At 44.4% G+C, this 24,307-nt stretch overlaps 1 protein-coding gene across 3 annotated transcripts in view; it reads right to left on the bottom strand.

Annotated features, from left to right (window-relative positions):
- LOC117365786 (centromere protein F-like) overlaps positions 1–24,307 on the bottom strand; it is a 73,296-nt gene that overhangs the window by 37,230 nt on the left and 11,759 nt on the right. For all 3 annotated transcript variants that reach the window (XM_033956610.1, XM_033956611.1, XM_033956612.1), the window contains exons 2-9: positions 13,811–13,981; positions 12,564–12,652; positions 12,040–12,262; positions 8,426–8,622; positions 8,156–8,281; positions 7,694–7,873; positions 5,968–6,073; positions 181–2,060 (exon numbers count right to left, since the gene is read on the bottom strand). In XM_033956610.1, the coding sequence (XP_033812501.1) occupies positions 181–2,060; positions 5,968–6,073; positions 7,694–7,873; positions 8,156–8,281; positions 8,426–8,622; positions 12,040–12,262; positions 12,564–12,638 (2,787 nt within the window). In that variant the 5' untranslated portion in view covers positions 12,639–12,652; positions 13,811–13,981. The remainder of the gene's footprint in view (positions 1–180; positions 2,061–5,967; positions 6,074–7,693; positions 7,874–8,155; positions 8,282–8,425; positions 8,623–12,039; positions 12,263–12,563; positions 12,653–13,810; positions 13,982–24,307) is intronic.

Genomic DNA, 24,307 nt, shown 5'->3' with positions numbered 1-24,307 from the left:
GCCACAAGTCTTAGTAGGAGGTTCATTGCCACCAACAAAGCACTAGCAAGTGGCTAATGCTAACAGTAATGGAAAGCTTGGGTTGCACCAAAAGGACCCTTGGGAGACTGCTGCTTTTTTCATATCAACAAAGATTTTGCCTACTGTGTAGAACCCAAATAAGACTTTGGATAAACATACCTGCTGCAGAAAACTCAGCATTGCAGCTCCTGGGCCAACCCTGTTCTGTGTCTGTTGAGCAGAGGTCTGGACATCCATCTCTATGCTTTGGAAAGCACTGAACTCAGCCTCCAGTATCTTCTCCAGAAGTTCCTTCAAGGCCATCTGCAGGTCTCTTTTCTCTTTGGCTCCGATATTTTCTTCTTGACAGACACTTGCGAGTTGTTTTCCAACTGGGATATAGATTTGGTTTTCTTCAAAACATTCTGGATGTGTTTGTCGTCTGGTGAAATCTCTAAGTCCCACCAAGAACTCCTGAAGTGAGCTTAACTCAGCATCACTCCCAGTATCCGCAGTAACTTTGTGGATGCTGGAATAATCTTTATGATCTGCAGTCAAGGTTTCTTTTCTATCTGTATACCCAGTTTTTTCAAGTGCAGGAACCAACTTGGAACTTTCATCCTGAGAGTCATTACAGTTCTCAGAAGTCATATTTCTGGTGCTCAAAACTGCATATTCTTCTAACGTTTCATGAGGATCACCGATTCCTGATGGAATACAGAACAGTTGTTTATGGATATCCAGATTCTCTGCTTCAATGCAAGCTATTGGGGCTTTTGCTATTGTCTCATTCAACATTACAGTGGGCAACTCCTCTTTGTCACTCATGGTCTCTGAAGCTAGCGTAAGCGGATGGGTCCAGGCAGCGGCTAGAAGTCTGCCCACACTGCAATGAGGCTCTGTGGCTCGTTCATCTTCTGAACACAGGGTTTTGTACTGAGCTTTCAACTTTTCCACTAGACAAGCTGGATGTTCTTGGGCTGGTTCTTCAATAGAGACTTGAGTGCCACTGGTTGCTGGTTCATCAGAAACCATGCCATGATGATTACTCTCAATATTAAGCTGTTCTTCCAAGCCTAGTAATTTCTCACATAGAAAATGTATTTCATCATCTTGATGGCCTACTATAGTTCCACATTCTTCATGCTCTCCTTGATCTTTCTGAAAGAGAAAAGTTTTGCTCTCTGACAGATGGAGTTTCTCTGTGGTATCTTCTAACTTTTTGCCTTTTGGTTTTTCAAAATCTTGCATGCTCAATATTTTGCTCTGCCTGACCAGCTCCTGGTCAAGTTTCTTTTCCAGGGTCTGCTCAGTTACTCCTGTCTGGATGATTACAGTTCCTTGACCCCATATTTGCTCGGAAAGCCTTGGGTACTCTTCGCTCAAAGCCTTGCTCATCTCCTGGGTCACCTCTTTATTTTTCATGTGTTTTAGTTCCATTACACAATTGGTTTGCTTCCCTTCCAATACCAGTGCCTGTATATTTAAGTCCTTGGCTTCTCCAGCATTTCTATCAGCAACCTGCTTCTGTTCCCAGCTGTTCTCCAAAAGGTCCTTTAGCTGTGAATCTAATCCAGCCACTACACAATCTGGCTTTAGTCTCCAAGCCAACAGCTCTGACTGCAAAACCTGCTTTTCCACCATTAATCCTGAAGTCTTTTGTTGAAGGACATGCGATATTAGCTGCTCTGGGCTGTTTTGGACTGAGTTCTCATGCAATGACATCCTAGTCCAGGATAACTGCTCTCCCTTTTTTCCTGCTAAAGCATCCTCTGGACATAAATCCTTCACATCCACATACATTCCAAAGCTTTGGCATTTCTTCTCAGGCTTTGCAATGTCACAGTGACTGCAACCATCCTCTGTCAGCTTCACGTTGATTTCAGAAACTGAATCAGATCCTGCAGCTTCCTTGGATCTGGCTTTAATCTTACGGTCACTGAATTCACTCTGGAAATTTACAGATGCTTGGTGTTCAAAGCTTTCCCTAGAAGGAAAGGCAGCCTTTTTCTGTTGTCTCTCTTGACACTCTGCCTGGGAATGGACACTGTAGTAATAAGCTAAAAAAAGAAAAAAAAAAGTATGCATAATTTTCTTAAGACTATTTAAATGGTCTAAAGCAAGGCTGCCCAAGTCCGGTCCTCAAGATCTACTGGCAGGCCAGGTGACTACAAATAGCACACTGAACTGGGATATAAATTCAAAAACAGGACTGGCCAAAAAGTCTCCTTCTTGGATAACTTGGCAGCTCTGCAGCAGAAAGAAAACCAAGGAAGCTGGGCAAGTCATTTCCACTCTCCATTGCTTCAGAAACAAATCAGAGATGCCAAGGCTGACTGCCCCAAAGAGTGAGATTCACAGGCAATGTGTCTGAGCTATAAATTTACATTATAAGTTTTACATGTGAAAAAAGCTTCACAAATGGAAGAAGAAATATATTTTGCTTCCTTTGGTGCTTCAGAGGACTATTAGGACAGTTTTCCAAGGAATTTGCCCAGGTAACACAAGTTAGCAGATCCTGGAGTAAATGCCCTAGGCTATAAAAATTCCTTTCACTTGTATGTGCATAGGTACATTTGTACCAGTGAACTTCTCTATTCCAGCCCAGATTTTCAAAGGGAAGCCTTATTTATATACGAGATTGTACTCACAGAAACATACACAAAGTATCTGCACTCTCTAGCTGTCTTTTCTAGAGCTGTCCTGCTGCTCATTTGCTCTTTTTTTTTTTTTTTTTGTATAAACTGTTTATTCACAAGATAAAATACACGCAATAAGCAGAAATCACATTTTCCAATACAAAACCAGTATCAAACAACCCACAGAAGAACCCGAAATAGAAGGAGAGTCCAGGCCTGTGTTCTGATAGCCTGGACCCCGCCAATCCATACCCCAAAAAACACCCCGCCCACCCTCCCCCAACCCAAATACCCCCCTACCACCCCCACCCCCCAAACCCCACCCTCAACCCACTGGCAAAGAAGGGACTACTGGCTTCCGCAATCGATTGACCACCTGGCTTTTTATCAGAGGGGGTAAAGTGTCCAAATAGGAGGCCCAAATGGACAGGAAAAGCTTACTCCGGGAACGAGAAAACCGAGCGGACATGGACTCCCAGACCAATAAAAGATGGAATTTATTGCGCCAATACCAGATAGTGGGTGGGGAGTCCTGGAGCCAATGATTGAGAATGCATTTCTTCCCCACAATATAACCCTTACGAATAAGCAGACTGTCACCTGCAGAGAGTCCACCCAGATGGCCAGCAGCCAAAAAAATAATCCCTTCCACCGTCGAGGGGAGTGGATAACCCACCAAAGATTCCAAATAACATCTGACCTCCAGCCAAAAGGCTGAGATAGTAGCACATGACCATACTGACCTCCACCTACCACCAGGTCTGCCCATCTTCGTATAAAGTTCTTGCATCTGCTGCCCATTCTTCATTCCTACTCCTCCCCCTCCCCCTCCCCAAGACAATCACTTGCTCTGCTTTAGGTTGCCAACTGGCTGGTTTTCAGCTAGCCTAGCCAGTTTTCCAATTGGCCGGCAGAGTCTTAAAGCCACAGAAAAGCTGGGTTTTGATGGGTATTGCAGACATGGCGGCAGGAGCTCCAAACACCTCTTTCCTCACCTCCCTCTCATTGCCATCTTCACCACTGCTGCTGCTTCTCAAGAACAGCAGCAACAACTGGCTCTTCTGGTCCTGCCCTCTCCGATGAAAGCTTCATCTGGAGGATGCAAGACTGGTACATCTAGTAGCCATGCTCAGACAATATGGCCCCATATGTTGTTGGGGTTTTTTCTGCTAATGATTCCAAGGTAGGGATACTAGGGAGAGAAGAGATATGAGAGATAGAGGTGGGGGGATGGGGAGATGCAGAATGAAGGGGGAAGACACTATGAGAGGGCAGGTGTTGGACGGAAGGGGAGAAAGAGAAGAGATGTTGGATGGCAATGGGTGAGAGGACGGGAGGGGGAGGGGGACTGCTGAGTAAGGGGATAGAGAGAGATGTTATATGGAAGAGGAAAGAGGGAGAGAGAGGGCAGGCACTGTATGGAAAAGGAGGTGGCAAAAAAGAAAAAGCCAGAGGCGGATAAAGGAGGGGATAAGAGTTGCTGGATGGAAGTGAAGATTTAGTAAAAGACTGGGGAATGAGACAAGACAGAATGGGAGAGATGGTAAGGGAAAGAGATGGAAAGCTATAGGTAGATGCAGTAAAAAGAGAGACATGACTAGATAGTTAAGAATGAATGAATTCTGGGGGGAGGCAGAATAATAAATGGAAGAAAACTGAAAGGAAAAAAAAAAAATAATGTTGGAGATACTGTAGATATAATGGAGAGGAAACCCTGTCAAGAGACTTAAGACAAATGAAAGCAATAAACAAAGACTGGGATCAACACAACTAGAAAAATTAAATTGCCAAACGAAAGTTATAAAAACAAAATTATTAATTTAAGATAAAGTAATGTGATAGCTGAGTTAGTCTACTCTATAGGTAAAGGTTACTACAGTAAAGTCTCTGTTAACCATGACTCTCATACAACTGGCAAAAAAATTCACTGGTGAAAAAAAAAAAATAAAAATAATCCCCTAAAGCACCAGCGACACCCTGGCACCATGTTAGGTGTCTATCTTGTCTTTGTGACTGGTTATGTCTGGTAGCGCTCTAGAAATAATTAATAATAGTAGTAGTAGGAGGTAGGTGGGGAGTCTGGAGGTAGAGAAAGAGGTTGTGCAGATCCCACTGGGGGGTGGGGTGGGGAAGGAGAGACAGATGGAAATAGAAGCACCGCCGGGGTGGGGTTTGGAAGGAGAGAGAGAAGCACCCATGGCTAGGGGACAGGGAGAGATGCTACCATGGGGAGTTTTGGGGGTGAAGAGGGAAAGAGATGCAGATACTGGGGTGGTGAGATTGAAAAAGATGGTGGATTCAGAGAGGGGGAAAGAAATGCAGTACTATGGGGAGAGGGCAAGGAAAAATAGAGAATAGAGATATTGGTCCTGGAATGGGGTACAGGGCAAGGTGGGGCAGGGCATAGTGGGGTAGGTAGAGGTGGGGCCAGGGGTGGTGTGTGGGAGGGGCCAGGATCAGGCGTCCTCTTTTTTGTCTTCACAAATATGATAAACCTATCCATGCATTCATTTGAAGTGGTGATTGCTGCTCTGTACAGGTTATATTCCTATCTTCTTGGCCATGCAATAAGGAGAAATTAGGTTCTTACTTGCTAATTTACTTTCTTTTAGCTTCTCCAGACCAGTAGAGGTTAATCTTTACGAGTGGGACGTACCAAAGCAGTCCCCATCAAGGGCGGGACCCCCAAAGGGCTGACACCAGAACACGCACACAGAACACCGCATCCCGACGCACCTGAACGTCTATCTGATAGTGACGGACAAAGAATGCAAGAAAGACCACTCGTAAAGATTAACCTCTACTGGTCTGGAGAGTGCTAAAGAATAGTCTTTTCACTGTTATACTGAAGTGCCATTCCATGCACAGTACTCAGTGCTTTATAACGGAGTCCTGAAAGGATGCCCGGATTGTAGCACTCAAGCACTAGTTGCCTTCCCCTGGCACAGAACCTTGGCCTTGCCCGGAGAAGGCTAACCGATCCTCGGGGCTTAAAGAATGAATTCTGAAAATGTTCCCAGTTTTCTCATCAATTTCATGACCAAAACTGTTGCAGACCTGATAAAGCTCCATGATTTCTTAAAACAAATACTCTGGGTATTAGCACTAAGTCTTATCCGGCATTATACTGAAGTTTGTCCAAGTATGTATTATGTCCGTTTTGAAGAACAGCAAATTACTGTGTATCTAGCCCTGGAATGGCTTAAGCCGTAACTCGTTACTAAGAAGACAGACTGAAAGGGGCTAGCCCTACATTGTTCCTACTAAGACAGACAAGTAAATGATTTTCAAAGCTGTACACAGGCATGAGGACCTAGTCCTAACTCACTCCTTAGTTTCTTGTGGGAGTCCTGGATGCAGGCTGCTTCTTCTGACATTTCTTGAGTCCTGGAATCTCTCTGCCCAAGATGTGCTAAACTCTGGATACTTGATTTCTGGTCAAGGAGACAACAAAAATGAAAACCACATAAGTTGAATTTACCTGTCAGGTGGTTAATGCATTGTGTGTCTATTGGGAGCAAACAGTGAAGAATCTATTGCCTATAATTGGATTCAGTTCACATCTTTTCAGAGGTGGTTCAAAATAGTAAACCCTCAGGAAAAAGTACATACTGTACTCAAATGTCAGTTTCTACCTGAAGCAAAATCCATGACAAATAATAAAAATTAAAATACAATACTCAACGTATAAATTAAATAAAATAATAAAACAAAAAAAAAATACTGACAACTGCAGATTGCTTAACTTTTGCTGGCTTTCACAAAGCTGTGGCAGCGGTTTATACTGTGGTCCGGTGAGGTGAATGCTCAGACACACAGAATTCCTTTGAGCTTCTAAGCATTTACCTCACTGGCCCACAGTAGAAACTTTTACTGTGGCTTTGTAAAAGGAGTCCTAAATGTCTGTGACCTAAATGTATCTGTGGCTTAGCATCTGCAGTCGTCAGTATTTTATTATATTTTAAATTATTTTATTCATATTTCACTCATTCATATTATACTTCTCCCTCCATATTCGCGGGGGTTAAGGGCAGTGCCGGCCCACGAATATGGAAAATTGCGAATAACTTTTAGGGCTGACTCTGACCCTCCCCCTGCCTCCCTCCTGCATCCCAGACCATACCTGGTGGTCTAGCAGTGAAGCGGGGCAGGAGCGATCTTCCTATGCTCTTACCCTGTGTAGAGCCATCAACAAAAATGGCTGCCGCGAGTTCCCATGATCTCACGAGACTACAGCGGGAATTCACAGCAGCCATTTTTGTTGATGGCTCTACACAGGGTAAGAGCATAGGAAGATCGCTCCTGCCCCGCTTCACAGCTAGACCACCAGGTAAGTTCTGGTGAGGTCCGGGACGCAGGAGGGAGGCAGGGATGGATCAGAGGCAGCCTTTAAAAATTACTATTGTTTGGGAGGCAAAAACTCGCGAATAACCGAAGTCGCGAGTTCTAAACCTGTGAATTAGAAGGGGGAAGTGTATTCTTTGGCCATTTTATTTTACTTAGTTTAATTCTGAGTATTTTGCTTTAGTTTTATTGTATTTTATGTCTTGTATTTTTTTCCATTGTGTATGTTCCAATTGTAACCCACATTGATCACTGAGAAAGAAAAGGTTATACATTTTGAAAATGAATAAATGGAGGGTTGAGTGACCTATCCAAGATCACAAGGATGTTGATGCGATTTAAACCTTGTCTCCCTTGTTCTCAGCCCACTGCTCTAATCATAGGCTACTCCTCCTCTCCTCCACCATATCTGTAATAGTGACACTAGAAAAACCATCAGTATGATCCTATATTAACAGCTTCCCTCCTCTTAAAATAATTCAGCACTCCTGTGATCTCAGAATCAATCTAGTACTGGGGCCCAGTGATACTGGGACCAAAAGGGCCCAGATCTTGATCTCTGTTTGAGAACGGCCTATGACATACCTGTTATTTGGAGGGAACATAGTAGCAAATTAAATTATTAGTTCTAAAAGCCTATGGATCGCTCCACTGCAGTTTCAACTACCAGTTTGGCTTTTGGAGTCTGAGGATATTTCACACCCATTCACCTGCCAATCTTCTCGAGACTCTGCATATCCTTCTGCCCTTCTCTTCTGTACCATATCTAGCTGGGCCTGTAGCAGGCCGGCCTCATTCCTGGCTCGCTGGAGCTCCTGCCTCAGCTGGCTACATTCCCTCTGGTGCTGCTGCTTCAGAGTCTGGCACAACCTCTGGTGCTCGAACGCCTCCTGAAGTGATGGGCAAAATAAGCCATCAACAAATGTCAAAGAGAATCAGAAATACACTTCATTTCTCCAAATACAATAGGTCAGATCTTGTCCAAGTTTTTCTCATAAACAATGAGAAAAATTCACTGCATCAGACTCAATTTCCCTACAAACAGAGTGGGGGAAGGCTCTGAATTGCATGCAGATAAGGAGGGGTTGGAAGAGGTATGATACCTCAGAAGAAGGAGCAGGGTGACCCTGCAATAGCTAAGAGGAGGGAGAGTGTTGCGATATCGCCTGGACCTGTTCAAGTTGCTTTTCTTTTATCTTTAGTCTCTGTTCCATGTTGCACTGTGATATTTCTGCATTCTGCCTTTGAAACTGCAACTCCTTTACCAGCTGCTGAATTTTGTGCTCCAGACAGGCACCCTGCAGCAGAAAAGTGAGATTAATCACCCATCCAATTCCCATAAATCAGTGTTATCTACATTTTTATCCCTTTCTCTCCAGCAAGGTACACTCTACAGAATCAAGCAGCTAAATAAAGCCCCAGCTTGCCTACTCAGCCCTCACCTTCACGTCCGCTTGTTCCAGTTGTGCCTCCTTGATAGCCAGCATCGCCTGACACTTTGCCAGATTCTGCTCCTGAGCTGCCAGTTTTCCTTGGGTCTTGTCCAGCTGCCTGTCCTTGGATCTTCTGCAAAAGGTCTGGCCTCCTTTGTTCTGCACTTGCATCCAGGTCTCCATCTCAGCCAAAGTCCATTTTAGCACTACAGGCACAGCAAAAGGTACAAATTCACAACACAGCCACACACCATTATGGACAAGATGGCAGGATAATTAGTGAATGCAATGTCCATAACTCTTGGAGCCAGTGGATTGGAATCAGAAGAAATTTTGGGTGGTGTCGGAGTTGATAAACCAACTCCAGCTTCAAAATAAAAAACTTACAATATTATGATACATAAGTTAAAATGAAAAATTTACAATATATTTTTGTCCTGGATCTAAATTATTGGTAAATACAAATTATTTCTTGAATTTATTAGAGACGTTGCTCTGGAGGTTACTGCTATGCCACCAACCCAAGTTACCATATTTTTCGCTCCATATGACACACCTGACCATAAGACGTACCCTAGATTTAGAGGAGGAAAACATGAAAAAAAAAACCACATTCTGAACCAAATTGTATACTAATATATACCCGGCACCTTTAAATTCCGTTCCAGCTACCCCCCCCCAACTCGGGCACCTTTAAATTCCATCCCAGCCCCCCTCCATCAATCATCACTTTTAACATAACATAAAACTTTATATACCACAAAATTCCTTTTGGTTCGATGCGGTTATTATAAATATAAGTATAACAAGAAGAAAAAGAGAATTTTAACAATGGTAATAAGTAAAAAAACAATTTGCATGAAGTAGAAGGCAAGTACTTTGGTAAATTAGGATTACAATATAGCTATAGTGCCTAAGAAGTAGTAGTACAAATTATATATTAAAAGAATGAAAGATAAAATAAAAAACAACAACAGGAAGAAAAGCAAAATACCTGAGAGGGAGGTATAATAGAAAGTGACAGTCATTTGATCTTAGAAGACAGGAGAGCAGGCTGGCCACAGAAGATCTCCCAATGTCGGGCCTCATAGACTCCAGGCTCCTGATGAGAGGGAGTAGAGTCAAGACTGCCATTGCCGGCAAAGAAACAGCTGAAGGGTGAAACAGTCAACCGCTCCCAATGGAGCCGATTAGCCGGGGGCTATGGTTTCAGTTCTTTTGCATCAGACTCCGAGCAGGAGGTAAGACCAGCGGCGAAGAAACAACGCCACCATCGGGCAGAGGCCAAAGAGCAGAAGCAGGCCACAACACAGCAGGAAAGCAGAGCCGAAAGGACTCTCCTCACGCTGTAGGGCCGATGGGGCCACGGGTATTTTAAAGTGTATAGTTCCACCCCCGCGCATGTTGCCCTCTCTGCTGCCAATGCTACTTCCCCCCTCCTCCTCCACCTCTTGCTACAGGAAAAGGGGTGGGATGGAGTGCACTGAACAAGCTGCCAGGTATTTTACCTGGGGGCTTAGTGCTTGTCCTTCTCCCCCTTCCCAGACTGGAGGTGGGAGGCAGGCCCTCACTGAACAAGGCACCCGGAGTGGAAAGGGCGGAGCTCATCTTGGTGTCCGCGAGCACCGCGTCCTTACCTCCCTCCCATCACTACATGCTCGTCTCCTCCGCTGAGTCTCCTCCATTGACGCACAACCCCCACAATGCTCCGCCCTCAACCCGGTAAGCATCAGAGGATTGATGAGAGAAATCGCCCGGCAGAAAGGAAAGTAGAAAGTAGTGTGTGGGGGGGGGGGGGGTTTGCATTCGCTTCATAAGATGCACCCTTATTTCCACCCACTTTTTTGGTGCAAAAAAGTGCGTCTTATGGAGTGAAAAATATGGTAATGTTGAGAGGTTGTTCTCTGAGAATAATTAGATCGTATTTGAGAGCATCCGTGAAGGAGAATTTGGCTCAATTCTTTTTCTGAGACAAATTATTCAAAGATTTATTACAAATATTAAGTGTGTAACAATGTATTGCATGTTTTCATTTGACAACACTGAAGTCTGAGCAAAGAACCTGAACAAATACAGATAAAAATAAATAAATGTTGTGATGTATTAGTCCTAATTTTGTACATAAAGCAATATCCTTTGATTCTGTGATTAATGAAATTTCTCTTAGATTTACTATACATAGGAGTTGGAGTCAGGGGTCGAACAGTAGAAAAACAGAGGAGTTGGATTTGAAGTACAGTAAAACTTTGGTTTGCGAGCATAATTTGTTCCAGAAGCATGCTTGTAATCCAAAGCACTCGTATATCAAAGCGAGTTTCCCCATAAGAAATAATGGAAACTCAGATGATTTTGTTCCACAACCCAAAAACTTTAATAAAAAATACTATACGTACTCATATTGCAAGACCTCGCTCATTTAGAACAGTCACTATACTCCTGCAGCGACAGAGAGAGAAGAACCATTGGCTCAGTTGTGATGATGTGACGCATGTATACTGTATGTACTTGTATTGCAAGACATATTGCTTGTATATCAAGTTAAAATCTAATAAAATGTTTTGCTTGTCTTACAAAACACTTGCAAACCAAGTTACTTGCAATCCAAGGTTTTATTGTATATGAGAAATAATACAAAGATAATGGAAAAGCTCATAAATCATAGCTCATGTATTATAAAACCATTACCGAAGTTCATTACCAAATCTCATATACAGTTAAACCTTGGATTGCAAGTGACTTGGTTTGCAAGGGTTTTGCAAGACAAGCAAAACATTTTAATAAATTTTAACTTGATATACAAGCAATGTCTTGCAATACGAGTACATACAGTAAACACGCGTAATGTCATCACAACTGAGCCAATGGTTCTTCTCTCTCTGTCGCTGCAGGAGTATAGTGACTGTTCTAAATGAGCGAGGTCTTGCAATATGAGTACGTATAGTATTTTTTATTAAAGTTTTTGGGTTGTGGAACAAAATCATCTGAGTTTCCATTATTTCTTATGGGGAAACTCGCTTTGATATACGAGTGCTTTGGATTACAAGCATGCTTCTGGAACAAATTATGCTCTAAAACAGGTGCGGCAGCGGCCAGCAAGAGCAGCGCTGCCGCTCATGCTTTAGGGGGAGAGGGTCCGAATCGGGAAGCAGATTTTTAAAAAATTTAAATCGATTCGAATCGATTCACCCGAAGTGAATCTATGAACTGATTCAAATCGTGAATCAGGCAGCACTAGTGGGTATATATACAATGAAAACAATTTAGCAAACCATTTTGATAGATAAAACAGATTTTTAACCTCAGAAATGGGCTATTTAGAAACTTCTTACCCTGTGTGTGGGTAAGTCTTACCTACATTTCAGGGAGAAGTACTGGGAGTGGAGTTAAGGTAAGGAGTGTAATAAGGCACATAAGTTTGGTATTTTCAAAAGCATGCATGTTGCTTTGGTTGGAAAAGGGGATAATGGCAATTTTCAGAGTGAGAAACATATATGTTTTTCCTTTGAAAATGAGTCAAGTTCATAAGAGGACACCTGGACTGTGCAGCTATGTTGGCAGTGCACACATTGCCCTCGGTAAGTTTATTGGCATCACCAGTTTCCTGAGGAAGCTCCAGCTCATACCTTTATTAGTTTGCTTTAGCTGCTCCTCTGGGCTCACCACTTTCCTGCTCGCCGGGGCTCTGCACACTTTGCTCTGCTGCTGAGACTTTACATTAGAAGCAGCAGCTGCTTCTTGTACCCAGCATAAGGGTGATGGGAGGCACTGAATAGGCACAGATTCTTCTTCTTGTAGAAAGGCAGTGGGCTCTTTGTGGCTCGGGCTGCTGCTGCATGGTGGATTTTGCTGTGGAAAAAAGGAAGACACAGTTATTCAGAAAATCTGCAAAATGCATCCCAGTACCCACTACTGGGTTTCAACGTCCAACGATCATCCAACCCTGACGATTCATAACACAGGATAGTTAGAAGGGGTCTTTCCCACAGGGACAAAAAGAAAAGACAGATTCTGATATTGGATTCCCAATAAAGTTATGAAATGAAAAGCTGAACCAGGGCCCCTGCAAGAGAGATCTTGAAAGTTCCATGTGAGTAAAGATACAGAGTAAAAAATTAAAAAAAAATTCTGAGAGATGGACTATACTTACTTCAGTGGAGAATGCTGGAAGCATCATATTGATTTGCTGCTGACCCTGGTTTGTGCTGAAAGATTTCTTGGCCATGTTTGGATATAAATCTGACATAATACAGAAAGCAGTGCACTATGTAAACATGAACAAAGATGCAAACTAGTATATCAGACTCACAAACAATACCCAGGAGACTCCAAGAAGAAACAGCAGGACACAGAACTGTATGGCCAGACTGAGAATCCACAAACTGAGCCTCACACAGGAAGTATATAAGGGAAGACAAACATATTGTATAGATCAGGGATCTCAAAGTCCCTCCTTGAGGGCCGCAATCCAGTCGGGTTTTCAGGATTTCCCCAATGAAATGCATTGAAAACAGTGCATGCACATAAATCTCATACATATTCATTGGGGAAATCCTGAAAACCTGACTGGATTGCGGCCCTCAAGGAGGGACTTTGAGACCCCTGGTATAGATAGATTCAAGAGCAAGTTAAAATGCTTTCTTTTTAAAGATGCTTTTGACTGTTAGTTCCCTTAGTCAAGATCACACACTTTATTTTAAGAATCCGTTTTCAAGCCCACTTTTAAATTTCTGATTTTTTTTCTAAACCCACCCTTGTGTTACTTCCCTTAATTGTCTTATTTACTATCAATTAAAGTAGTTCTATTCCTGCCTTCCCTAATGGTTCAGTCAGTCTTGTAAGTCATGTCTGTAGCATTTGTATTTTCCCTTATAAGTTGTAAAAATCATTTTAGCATTGTTCATCGCCTTGAATATATGATTAGGCGATTAATCAAATTTTTAATAAACTTGAAACTTGATATTCTGCAAAAATACCTTTAAAAATCCAATGCAGATTACATAGAAGCAGCTAAAAAACATTATTAGGAATTACAAAACCCTGTGATGCTTTACATTAAACCCAGTGGCATATCTGGATTGGTAGCCACCGAGGGAGAAGCACCTCCCCCCCTCCAGGCCGTGGTCCATATGCATGCAGCTGCTGGCTCTGGCAGTCCCCTACCATGAACAGGAAGTTGATGTCAGAGGAGGCAGGGGCCAGCAAGGCCGGAAGAGCCAACAGCCATGCAAATGCAGACCACAGCATTGTGACCACTCTACGCACCCCCACCCCACCTCAACTTCCTGCACCCAGGTATGGGTTAGCATAATCTTCTTTTTCATTAAATATGAGTACTCTGCAAAAAAAGTGGTGTGATAGAAACTCTTCCCTGACAGCCTGGAAGGGGTCACCTACCTTCTGCTTTTCTTTAAGTATTGTGCCCTCTGGCAAATCTCATTTCTGCTGGTTCTCCAAAGGCTTTTCACTATTCTGGATCTCTTGAAGCACCTGGTTAGGAATTCCAACTTCTGTCATCCAGCTCTCAATGTTTATCTAGAAGATGCCACCGTCCCTTTCAGGACCTTCCTTCAGGGGAAAGCACAGACAATAAAATAATAATAATGGAAAAATTATGTTCTTACCTGTTAATTTTCTTTCCCTTAGACGCAGCAGATGAATCCAGAGACCAATGCGGATAGCCCACATCTACCAGCAGGCGGAGATAGAGAAACTGATTAACAGGTGGTCTTATTGGCTGGCACTCCTCCTGTCTCATCAGTATAGCTCCTTGCCCAAGCACACGTAATCCAGCAATAGGCATAGAATGTAAAAAACTTCTTTCCTAGAACAAATCGCAAAAGGCAATGATACCGAATACAATCATCAACCACAACAAACCGCAAAATGTGCACAAGAAAAAACCGACAGACAATTACCAGAAAGGGTGGGGCTCTGGATTCATCTGCTGCGTCTAAGGGAAAGAAAATTAACAGGTAAGAACATAATTTTTCCTTCCCTAGCAACAGCAGCAGATGAATCCAGAGACCAATGGGATGTAGCAAAGCAATCCTCAATCTGGGTGGGAAGCAAACGCCGCCTCCGCAACAACCGAAGTACGAAACGCATCCACCGTAAACACCCCCGCATCCAACCGGCAAGGCTGAGAGAAAGCACATTCGAAAGACCAAATAGCCAAGGGATAACACCCCTCCAGGGAAAACCTCTGGACTGAGCCCAAGAAGCAGCCATCGCTCCGGCGGAATGGTCAGGAAGGTCTCTTGCCACCTGCTTCCCCGCCATCAAGTAAGCGTAAAGAATGTCCTCCTGGACTCATCGAGCGATGGAGGCAGCCAACGCCGCCATACGATGGAGGCGCCCCTTGAAGAATCCCAGAAGATGAGCTAAACCACCAAAGGTCGACAGAAAGGCAGCTCGCGGAGACCGCTACGTACTTATCAAAAATGAAATAGCAGAGAATAAAGACACGTCGCCCCACTTCACCTCCCAGGAAGAAGGAAGGAAAAGTGAGAGCGTCATAACAGAAGGAGAACACCTCCGCAGAAAGAGAGGCACCGTCTGAACCGACCCCCCCAAAACTGGAAACCAGAAATAGGGATCCCTGCCGAACAAGGCTTGCAACTCAGAAACCGCCAAGCCGAAGCCATGGACACAAGAAACCCCGTGAGCCAAAGGCACAGCCCTTTATAATCCCAAAAGACAAGGCTGAAACGAAGCCCACTGGAAACTGCGAAGGAGAACCCGAAGACTGAACTCCGGAGAAGGCTGCGTAAGAGATGTATGAATAAACTGAACACCCGTTTAGGAACCGCACTACAGAAAGCCGAGAAGACAGCGAAGAGCGAGACACAATGCCCTTAACACAAGCCAAGAGTGCAACCGGAAACTGAAGGGAATTGAATGTTAAGACCAGGGCAATACGCAGGCGGCAAAAAAGAAGGAATATAAATCATACACTTTTGGAAGGTATACAATGTAGAGAAGTACCCAAGAAAAGAAAAAAACACCAAACGGAAGCATAAGCCACCGCGCAGATGGCTGCAGCGCTGGGAGAAGAGAAGAAAGACTCTGCATTGCATAGACCGCTCACATCAGACATGACTTCTCCAAAGCGAGGTCATAATATCAAAAGAGGATGAATATCCAAGAGGAGCAGACCTTAGGTGAGTAATATTGGCAATACCCAGAATCTCAACCATAAGGATTCACCAGATCCGCATAGCCAGGACGGTGCCGCCGAGCCGGAGGACCTTCAAATACTGGGTCCTGAAAGTGAGCTGGATAGGGCCACCCCATCCAATCATCAGCCAGGGGAAAATACTCAAAAAGAGAATCCAGAGGAGAGAAAGAAGCAACGCAGCTACCCCCTCTGACTGCCACTCCCTGCGTCAGCCGAAGAAGTTAGGATGCTCTGAATGACGAGGTTATTAAGTCCAGCTCCAGGGGATCACCCCATTATACAAAGGGCTGGAACTCCCGAGCAAACAGTTCCCAAGTGCCGGGATGGAGAAGATGAAACTACTACAAACCAACTGTTCAAAAGAGCTGAAAGACGGACACTGCTCGGTATACGGCCCATGTTCAGAGCTGGTGAAGAGAAAGTCCCTCGAAACCCCTGTCCCTGCCTGCAACATGAGGCGCTGACAGAAGAGGAAGAAGAGATTCCACCCATCGAAGTAGCACCACCTGAGGACCTCAAGTACGGCCCGGGCCGCAGAGAAAAAAATTTGCCTCAGTGTATGATGGAAACTAAGAGGACGTAGTCCAGTGCAGTCTAGTGAGGTACATTAAATAGATTGTGAGCCCAACGGGACAGAGAGGGAAAATGCTTGAGTACCTGATTGTAAAAAAAAACCGCTTAGATAACCTTGATAGGCGGTTTATAAAATCCTAATAATAGAGAAAAACCACCATCATAATACTGGCCCAAAAGACCCTTGTAATGTCAAGCCATGAAGAGTGGCTGAAACTCTTGAAATGGCATCCCGACCGAGGCTCAACCCAGAAGAAGGAATGAGTACTGATCCCAAGCGCTGAGGAGCTAAGGTCCGGAGACCCCCCCCAACCCGACAGCCGGGGATGGGAGGCAAGGTTGAGCCAGTCCAGCAAAGAACAAGGAATGCCTAAGAAAAAAGGCAAACTCGCCGGGCCACCCAATAAAAGTGAGCGAAGCTGGAGGAGCCCATTAGAAACTTCCATGGGAGTCAGGAGATACCGGGAACCACAGGAACAAAAGCGGTCTCAAGTGAAAGTGAGACGAAGGTCCTAGTGGAGCTACCTCCATAGACCCTCGAACTCGTACCGGATCCCACACTCTTATATTAGGGGACTGAAGAAAACAAACTGTACACAGTCGCCCCAGCCACAGGGAAGAAACGCATTCCACCCTCTCGTGAGGAACCTACCTTGAAATGCCAACCCATAGAAGAGGAGAAAAGAGCTCATAGGAAATTTGAAGAGCCACCCAACTGATTGAAGAAGAGAAGCTCATAGAAAGAAACCAGCAGCAGACTGACTAAGAGACTGTCTGGAACACATCCAAATCAAGCAGTTGGCTAAGAAGGAAAAGTACCCGGATCTCATGGAAGAGTCAAAATGCCACTACTGCCCCCATTTCCAAAATGTGGCCAGTCCAAAGGCATCTGGAAAACTGAAAGTGCTGCTTGAGGAGAGCGAAGATAGGGTAAAATTGGTGTCCCATGGGGAATGGTATATCATCTCACCAATTTGCTCAGGAAATATCAACTCTGAGAAAACCAAGAGACCAGAACGAGATCCAGCCTCTGTCCTACCAATTCCCCCACTGCAGGCTCCTGAAGAAAGGAACTGACTTCCCTCGGATCCGGAAGAACTAAATCCACAGCCCCGAGTACCAGAAACAGCGTAAAAGGAATGTAACCTTTCGAAAAAGCAACACCTCGGGACACAAAGAAAGAATCTGAAATGGAACAGGATGAGTGCAAAATGCAAACCTGGAAAAACCCAGTCATGCGAGTAAAAGGGAGCATGAAGACACCCTGCAATCCGCATGAACCACATGCACAGAAAAGGAAGCCAAGGCATACTGGGCGCAATCCAGAAATATGCGCCAATCCATAGAAATGACCTGCACCTGGCTGGAAAGCAGACCCTGTTTCCACTCCAAAAGAGAGCTTAAGGTAAGATTTTTAACAGGCATACAGCGCATGCTAGCCGTAGAATACGGGAGAAGCAGTACACGTCCCTATGTAACAGTAGCCTCCCAGAACGTTCTACTACACTGTAGGGTTAACCAGTACGCCCCATGAAGGCGGCCGCTACGCAATAAGCATGAAAAAGCGGCAGACCCTGTAGCCACTCTGGCCCACCGGAAGAAGAGAAGTACAATCAGGCCCCAAGAGAGTCCCCAACTCGGAATTCCTACATACTACCGTGAAAAAATAACGCCCAGAGCACTACCAGACACACGCTGCACAGCACAGAGGACAAAAAGACCAATGAAATCTCCAGCACAGCGTCACGGAATAGGGAACCTGGTTTTATTTTTATTTATTTATTTATTTTTTTGTGAGGTAACGCACTACCCGAAAGAAGTATGGGCACTCTCGAGCCACCTACCGCACCGTGCCTCAGCCAACCCATTAAGTAGCCAAACTGAGCGCAGGCGGCCAAACCCATGGCAGAACCATTTGTGGAAGGGCATAGGGACATAACCGGACAGCCCCAAGAACAACCAGCTGCCTCTCGTCAAGAGACGTCCGTGGAATATCCACACCCAGCAATGAACACCGCAAAACGGGACAAAGCCGGTCTCAACAGGGCCGACGTGACTGACCATGAAAAATAAAATGTCAGCTGCAGAACCGAACATTCTGAATGCCGTGGCGCCAGCGACTCAAGCGCGTGGCCTTTACACGGCAAAACCAGCCGGCTCCAAGAACAGGGCTGTAAAAACAGACCTAGAGCTCTTAGCCCAAACAGAAGCACACAGCCCGCAAAGGAAAAGCGGAGGGACGCGTGGAAAAATCAGCCACCTAAAATAACCCCTCGAGCAACGTGGGGCAAGCCAATCAAGCGCTCGACTGTTTCGCACCAAAACAGGCCGGCTCCGAGAACCATGCTGCCACAGACTCGGAGCGCATAGCCGGGGCATATATAGAAGCCTGCAGCTTCGGCCCACACATGTTAAATACACCTCGGGGAGGGAAAGCATGAAAGGCGCCCATTTCTCCACAGCAGTGGAGAACAAGCACGCGCCACTCGCGCTCCGGCAAGACCCGGCTCCAGTCCCGGCACTGCATAACGCCCCCGGAGCCGTCCTCACCTCCCCTAGGCCACATCGTGAGCCGCACAAACCTGCACTTCCCCATGGGCCACGGCAACGCCAAGAAAACCACTCCCCAGGAACTACCAATGCCGCAGCACCAGAGCCAGGGAAAGAACAGAAGCTTTGCGAACACATGCGCGGGAAGGCACCGGCTCCTGCAATCGCATGGTAGGCCCTGTACCGAAGTGACCCCAGAAAAACTTAAATTCCACCGCACAATAAATCTGCTATAGATAAGAGCCCGCAGCTTTCAAACCACAAAGCGCAAAAATAAGCAGAATGCACACATACTCACAACTTATGGCCGGTAGATGCCGGAAAACGCCGGCAGCTCTGCACTAGCAGTGCAAAAATGCAGCTGTGGAGTTGTGGAGTCCCTTTTTTTTTTTTTTTTATATGGGAAAGAAGAAAAAATAGGGACTAAGTCTGACCCTCTATCATCGGAGGGAGGGTGAGGCAGGGACAAGGGGGGGCCCAAGTGTAACCTCTAAAGCCGGCACCGCTCAGCCGGACACCCCTGTCTCACTGAAGAGAAGATCTCAACAGGAGAAATGGATTAGCCAGCTCATTGAAGAGAAAAAGTCTCAACAGGAGAAAAGAAAGGCCCAGGCACAGCCAGAATCCAGGAGCTAGTTGAATAGCGATCATCCCCTGCTGGGAGATAGAGAATACTGATGAGACAGGAGGAGTGCCAGCCAATAAGACCACCTGTTAATCAGTTTCTCTATCTCCGCCTGCTGGTAGATGTGGGCTATCCCCATTGGTCTCTGGATTCATCTGCTGCTGTTGCTAGGGAAAGCAGTTTATATACCGCAGGACCATGAAGTTCTATGCGGTTTACAATGATTAAAAAGAATGCTACAATTGAGTAGAACTTACATAGTTGGAGGTTAGTGCCTAACAGAATACGAGAGCGGTTGTTGTGGGAGAGATTGTGCGGATCAGCTACCTAGGTAATTCAAGAACAGATATGTTTTTAGGTGTTTCTTAAATGCACCATAGCTGTTTGTATGCCTAAGTAGTTTTTCCAGGTCTTTGCCCCATGATGCTGCTTGATATGAGAGGAGATGTTGATGGTGTCTTTTTAAATTTACATCCTCTAACCGGTGGGGAGACGAACTACGGGTGAGCCTCTCTTATGGTTGTTGGTTGAGAAGGAGAAGAGGTCAGTTATATATTTAGGAGCTAAACCGTATAGTGCCTTAAAGCAGAAACATCCCAGATTAAACTTTGCACGTGCCTCCATTGGCAACCAGTACAGGAGTCGGTAGAAAGGGGTTATGTGATCGGACTTCTTCAACCCCAAAATCAGCCTAACTGCTGCGTTCTGTACCAGTTGTAGTCTCTGCAAGTTCTTCTGGGAGATTGCCAGGTGGGCGATATTACAGTAGTCCAGATGGCTTAGTATAAGGGATTGTACCAGAATTCTGAATGATGAAGCGTCAAAGTATGCTTTGATGGACCGAAGCTTCCAGAGAGTGAAGAAACCCTTTCTAACCAATGAGTCCACTTGGTCTTTCATGGTTTGGCTTTGGTCAAGTATTACTCCCAGAACCTTCATTGTAGGTTGAATAGGGTAACTGAGTTTGTTGATGCATAGTGATGTTTTAGTGACGAGTGGGTATGGCGAGGCTACAAAAAATTTAGTTTTTTCTGAATTAAGCTTTAATCTAAATTCAGCTATCCATTGTTCCATCAAGTTTAGTACTTCGGTTGCCATAGGGGTAGCTTCAGAGAGAGAAGCAGCGAATGGGATAATGATTGTAAAGTCGTCTGCGTAACTAAATCATTTTATTTCCCGCTGGGCCAGTTGTGCACCTTATAATGACATGTAAACGTTAAAAAGCAGTGGGGATAGTGGTGACCCCTGAGGAACTCCAGATGGGTCCAGACAAGAGAAGTTAGTGTGTTCTGAAGCTACATCCAAGTGATACACACACAGGTTTATGACATTTTTTGTTCTCACATCTCCTACCCCAAGGAGAGATGACGCCACAAATGTTCATCTGAAAAAGGTCGACACTTTCCTTCACAAATGGGAAGATTTGAATGATGTTCCAGAAAGCAGTTTAAAGTCAGCCTGCATAAACAGAAGATCCCTCTCTGCCTTTTGCACAATATTTCACTTCCCTGAATTTTCACAGTAAAATTTTTCTCTAAGAAGTTGCAAGACATCAACACCTTGGGTAGGGAAGGTGCAGTTTCAGTAAAGCAAAGTCTGCCAAGCAGGATGTTTGCATTTTTCTTTGCATAAACCATAGATCTGAGCCCTTGCCAGTAAGGAGAAAGAAAGGAAGAGTCTCCCACTGATGCTCTTTGTGACCCTGGGCAGTCATTCTGCAGCCAATGTAATAACATGTGCTAAGTCTGGGTGTATCTCTGAACTCACATTGTTTAAATTACATTTTATTGATTATTAATAACATTTTCAGTCTGCAGAAAGGTTAACTTAAAAACATAAGACTACTGGAACATATTGGAACAGACCAATGGCCCTTCTAGCCCAGTACCCTGTTTCCACAGTAGCCAATCTAGGTCACAAATATCTAGCAGAAACCCTTCGTAGTAACAAAATTCCATGCCTTTATCCCAGGGCAAGCAGTAGTTTCCTCCAGGAACTTATCAAAGCCTTTTTTAAACCCAGCTAAGCTAACCACAGTTACTACAAATTCCAGCAATGAGTTTCATAGCTTAATTATTCTTTGAGTGAAAAAATATTCCCTCACATTTGTTTTAAAGGTATTTCCATGTAACTTCATTGCGTGTCCCCTAGTTACCAGTCTTCGCAAATTTTTGAAAGAGAAAAAAAAAAAAATCGATTAACTTACCTGTTCTAAACCACTCAGTATTTTGTAGAACTCAATTATTTTCTAAACTGAAGAACCCTAACCTCTTTAGCCTTTCCTCATATAAGAGAATTTCAGTCCCCTATATCATTTTGGTCGCTATCTTTGAATCTTCTAATTCCGCCATATCTGTTTTGAGATATGGCGACCCAGATATGAATGCAATACTCAAAGAAAGGTCATATCATGGAGCAATACAGCAGCATTATAATATTCTTGGTCTTATTTACATTACATTACATTAGTGACTTCTATTTCGCCAGTACCTTGCAGTTCTAGGCGAATTACAAAAGAAAATAACTGGACATTTCCAGGAAAATTACAAATTAGGGTGCTGTTTACATGGTTGAGACTTTGATGAGAAATTTATTAGAGAGGGGATAGACATGGAGATGTGTTATGATTTCTTGATACCACCCCTTTCCTAATAATTCCTAGCATCCTGTTTGTTTTCTTGGCTGCTACTACTGCGGTATACAAATAAAATAAAATAAATAAAATAAAAAAGTTACTCATTGGGCGGCAGGTCTCAGTATATTGTGTACAATCATACCTAGATTTTTTTCTTGGGTGTTGACCCCCTAAGGTAGATCCTAGCATCCGGTAATTGTTAATATTTTTTAACTCAGAGAATAGTTAAGCTCTGGAACACATTGCCAGAGGTTGTGGTAAGAGCAGATAGTGTAGCTCAGGGGTGCCCACACTTTTTGGGCTTGCGAGCTACTTTTAAAATGACCAAGTCAAAATGATCTACCAACAATAAAATTTTTTTTTTTAAAAACCCACAAAGCACACTGTACGCAGAGAAAATGTTAATTATCATACCTATTCCGGGGTTTTTCCAAAGAGGTCAAGGCAGATGACCCTATGCACTGTCACCTCAGTAACAACCATACAAAAATAAACAAATATACCCCCCTCCAGGGAGAAAGAAAGGGCAGGGAGAGAGGAAGAAAAAGTTGGGGGAGGGAATGAGGTCTGGAGGAGAGGAAGCATTCAGGCTGAAAGCAGGGAAGAAAGATTGGATGCACAGTCAGAAGAAATTGCAGGTGACAGAAACTCATGAAATCACCAGACAACAAAGGTAGGAAAAATGATTTTATTTTAAATTTAGTGATCAAAATGTGTCTGAATTTATATCTGCTGTCTATATTTTGCACTATGGCCCCCCTTTTACTAAACCACAATAGCAGTTTTTAGCGCAGGGAGCTGCGCTGAATGCCCAGCGCTGCTCTTGACGCTCATAGGCTCCCTGCGCTAAAAACCACTATTGCGGTTTAGTAAAAGGGGGCCATAGTGCAAAATATAGATAGCAGATATAAATTCAGACACATTTTGATCACTAAATTTAAAATAAAATCATTTTTCCTACCTTTGTTGTCTGGTGATTTCATGAGTTTCTGGTTGCAATTTCTTCTGACTGTGCATCCAATCTTTCTTCCCTGCTTTCAGCCTGAATGCTTCCTCTCCTCCAGACCTCATTCACTCCCCCAACTTTTTCTTCCTCTCTCCCTGCCTCCCTTTCTTTTTTTTCTCTCTTCATGCCCCCTTTCTTTTTTTCTGTTTCCTTTCTTTCCTTCTGTCTCCCTGCCTGCCCCCTTTCTTTCTTTCTTCATGCCCTCCCCCTAGCCACTGCCGCCGCCATTGGGGAACAGGCCCCCAAGCCGCTGCCACCATCAGGGAACAGGCCCCAAAGCCGCCGCTGCTCCAAGCTCTCCCTGCGTCGGGCCGACCAGCATTCCTCTCCCCGACATCAATTCTGCCATCGGAGAGGAAATTCTAGCCCAGCCAGGCAGCGATTGCCTGGTCTGAACTTCCTCTCTGACGGCAGAATTGACGTTGGGGAGAAGAAGGCTGATCGGCCCGGAAGATCGCCAAGGCAAAGTGATTCTATCACGGAGCCCGGGATGGGCTCCGTGATCGACTCACTTTGCCTTGGCGATCTACCGGTCGATCGCGATCAACCTATTGGGCACCCCTGGTGTAGCTGGTTTTAAGAAGGGTTTGGACAACTTCCTGTAGGAAAAGTCCATAGTCTGCTATTGAGAAAGACATGGGGAAGCCACTGCTTGCCCTGGATCAGTAGCATGGAATGTTGCTACTCTTTGGGTTTTGGCCAGATACTAGTGACCTGGATTGGCCACTGTGAGAACGGGTTACTGGGCTTGATGGACCTTTGGTCTGACCTATTCTTATGTTATTTTCTTCCCAACGTGTGTCACTTTGCATTTGTCCACATTAAATTTCATCTGCCGCTTCGATGCCTAGTCTTCCAATTTCCTAAGGTCTTTCTGCAATTTTTCACAGTCCACATGTGTGTTAACAACTTTGAAGAGTTTAGTATCATCTTCAGATTTAATCACCTCATTTGTTGTTCTAATTTCCAGATCATTTATAAATATGTTAAATAGTACTGGTTGTAGTACAAATCCCTCCTCCATTGACAAAAATGATCATTTAGCTGTTTTCTGTTCAATAACTAATTTCTAATCCACAACAGAACACTGCCTCCTATCCCATGACTCTTTAATTTTCTCAGGAGTCTGTTTTATTCACATCTTTGGGGAGTGGGAGGGCGTCAGTGACCACTGGGGGAGTAAGGAGTGGGGATATGCCTTCATGCCTCCATTGGCCATCTGGTCAGTTTGGCCACCTTTTTGACACTTACTCATAACTGAAACCAGTATAGCCTCAAACATTCAAGTTCTGCCCTGGACGTTTTCTTCAATGTTCCATTATTGC

The sequence above is a fragment of the Geotrypetes seraphini genome, chromosome 8, assembly GCF_902459505.1.
Source record: "Geotrypetes seraphini chromosome 8, aGeoSer1.1, whole genome shotgun sequence".
In the NCBI taxonomy this organism is placed as follows: domain Eukaryota; kingdom Metazoa; phylum Chordata; class Amphibia; order Gymnophiona; family Dermophiidae; genus Geotrypetes; species Geotrypetes seraphini.
This window is presented reverse-complemented; position numbering and strand designations above follow the sequence as displayed.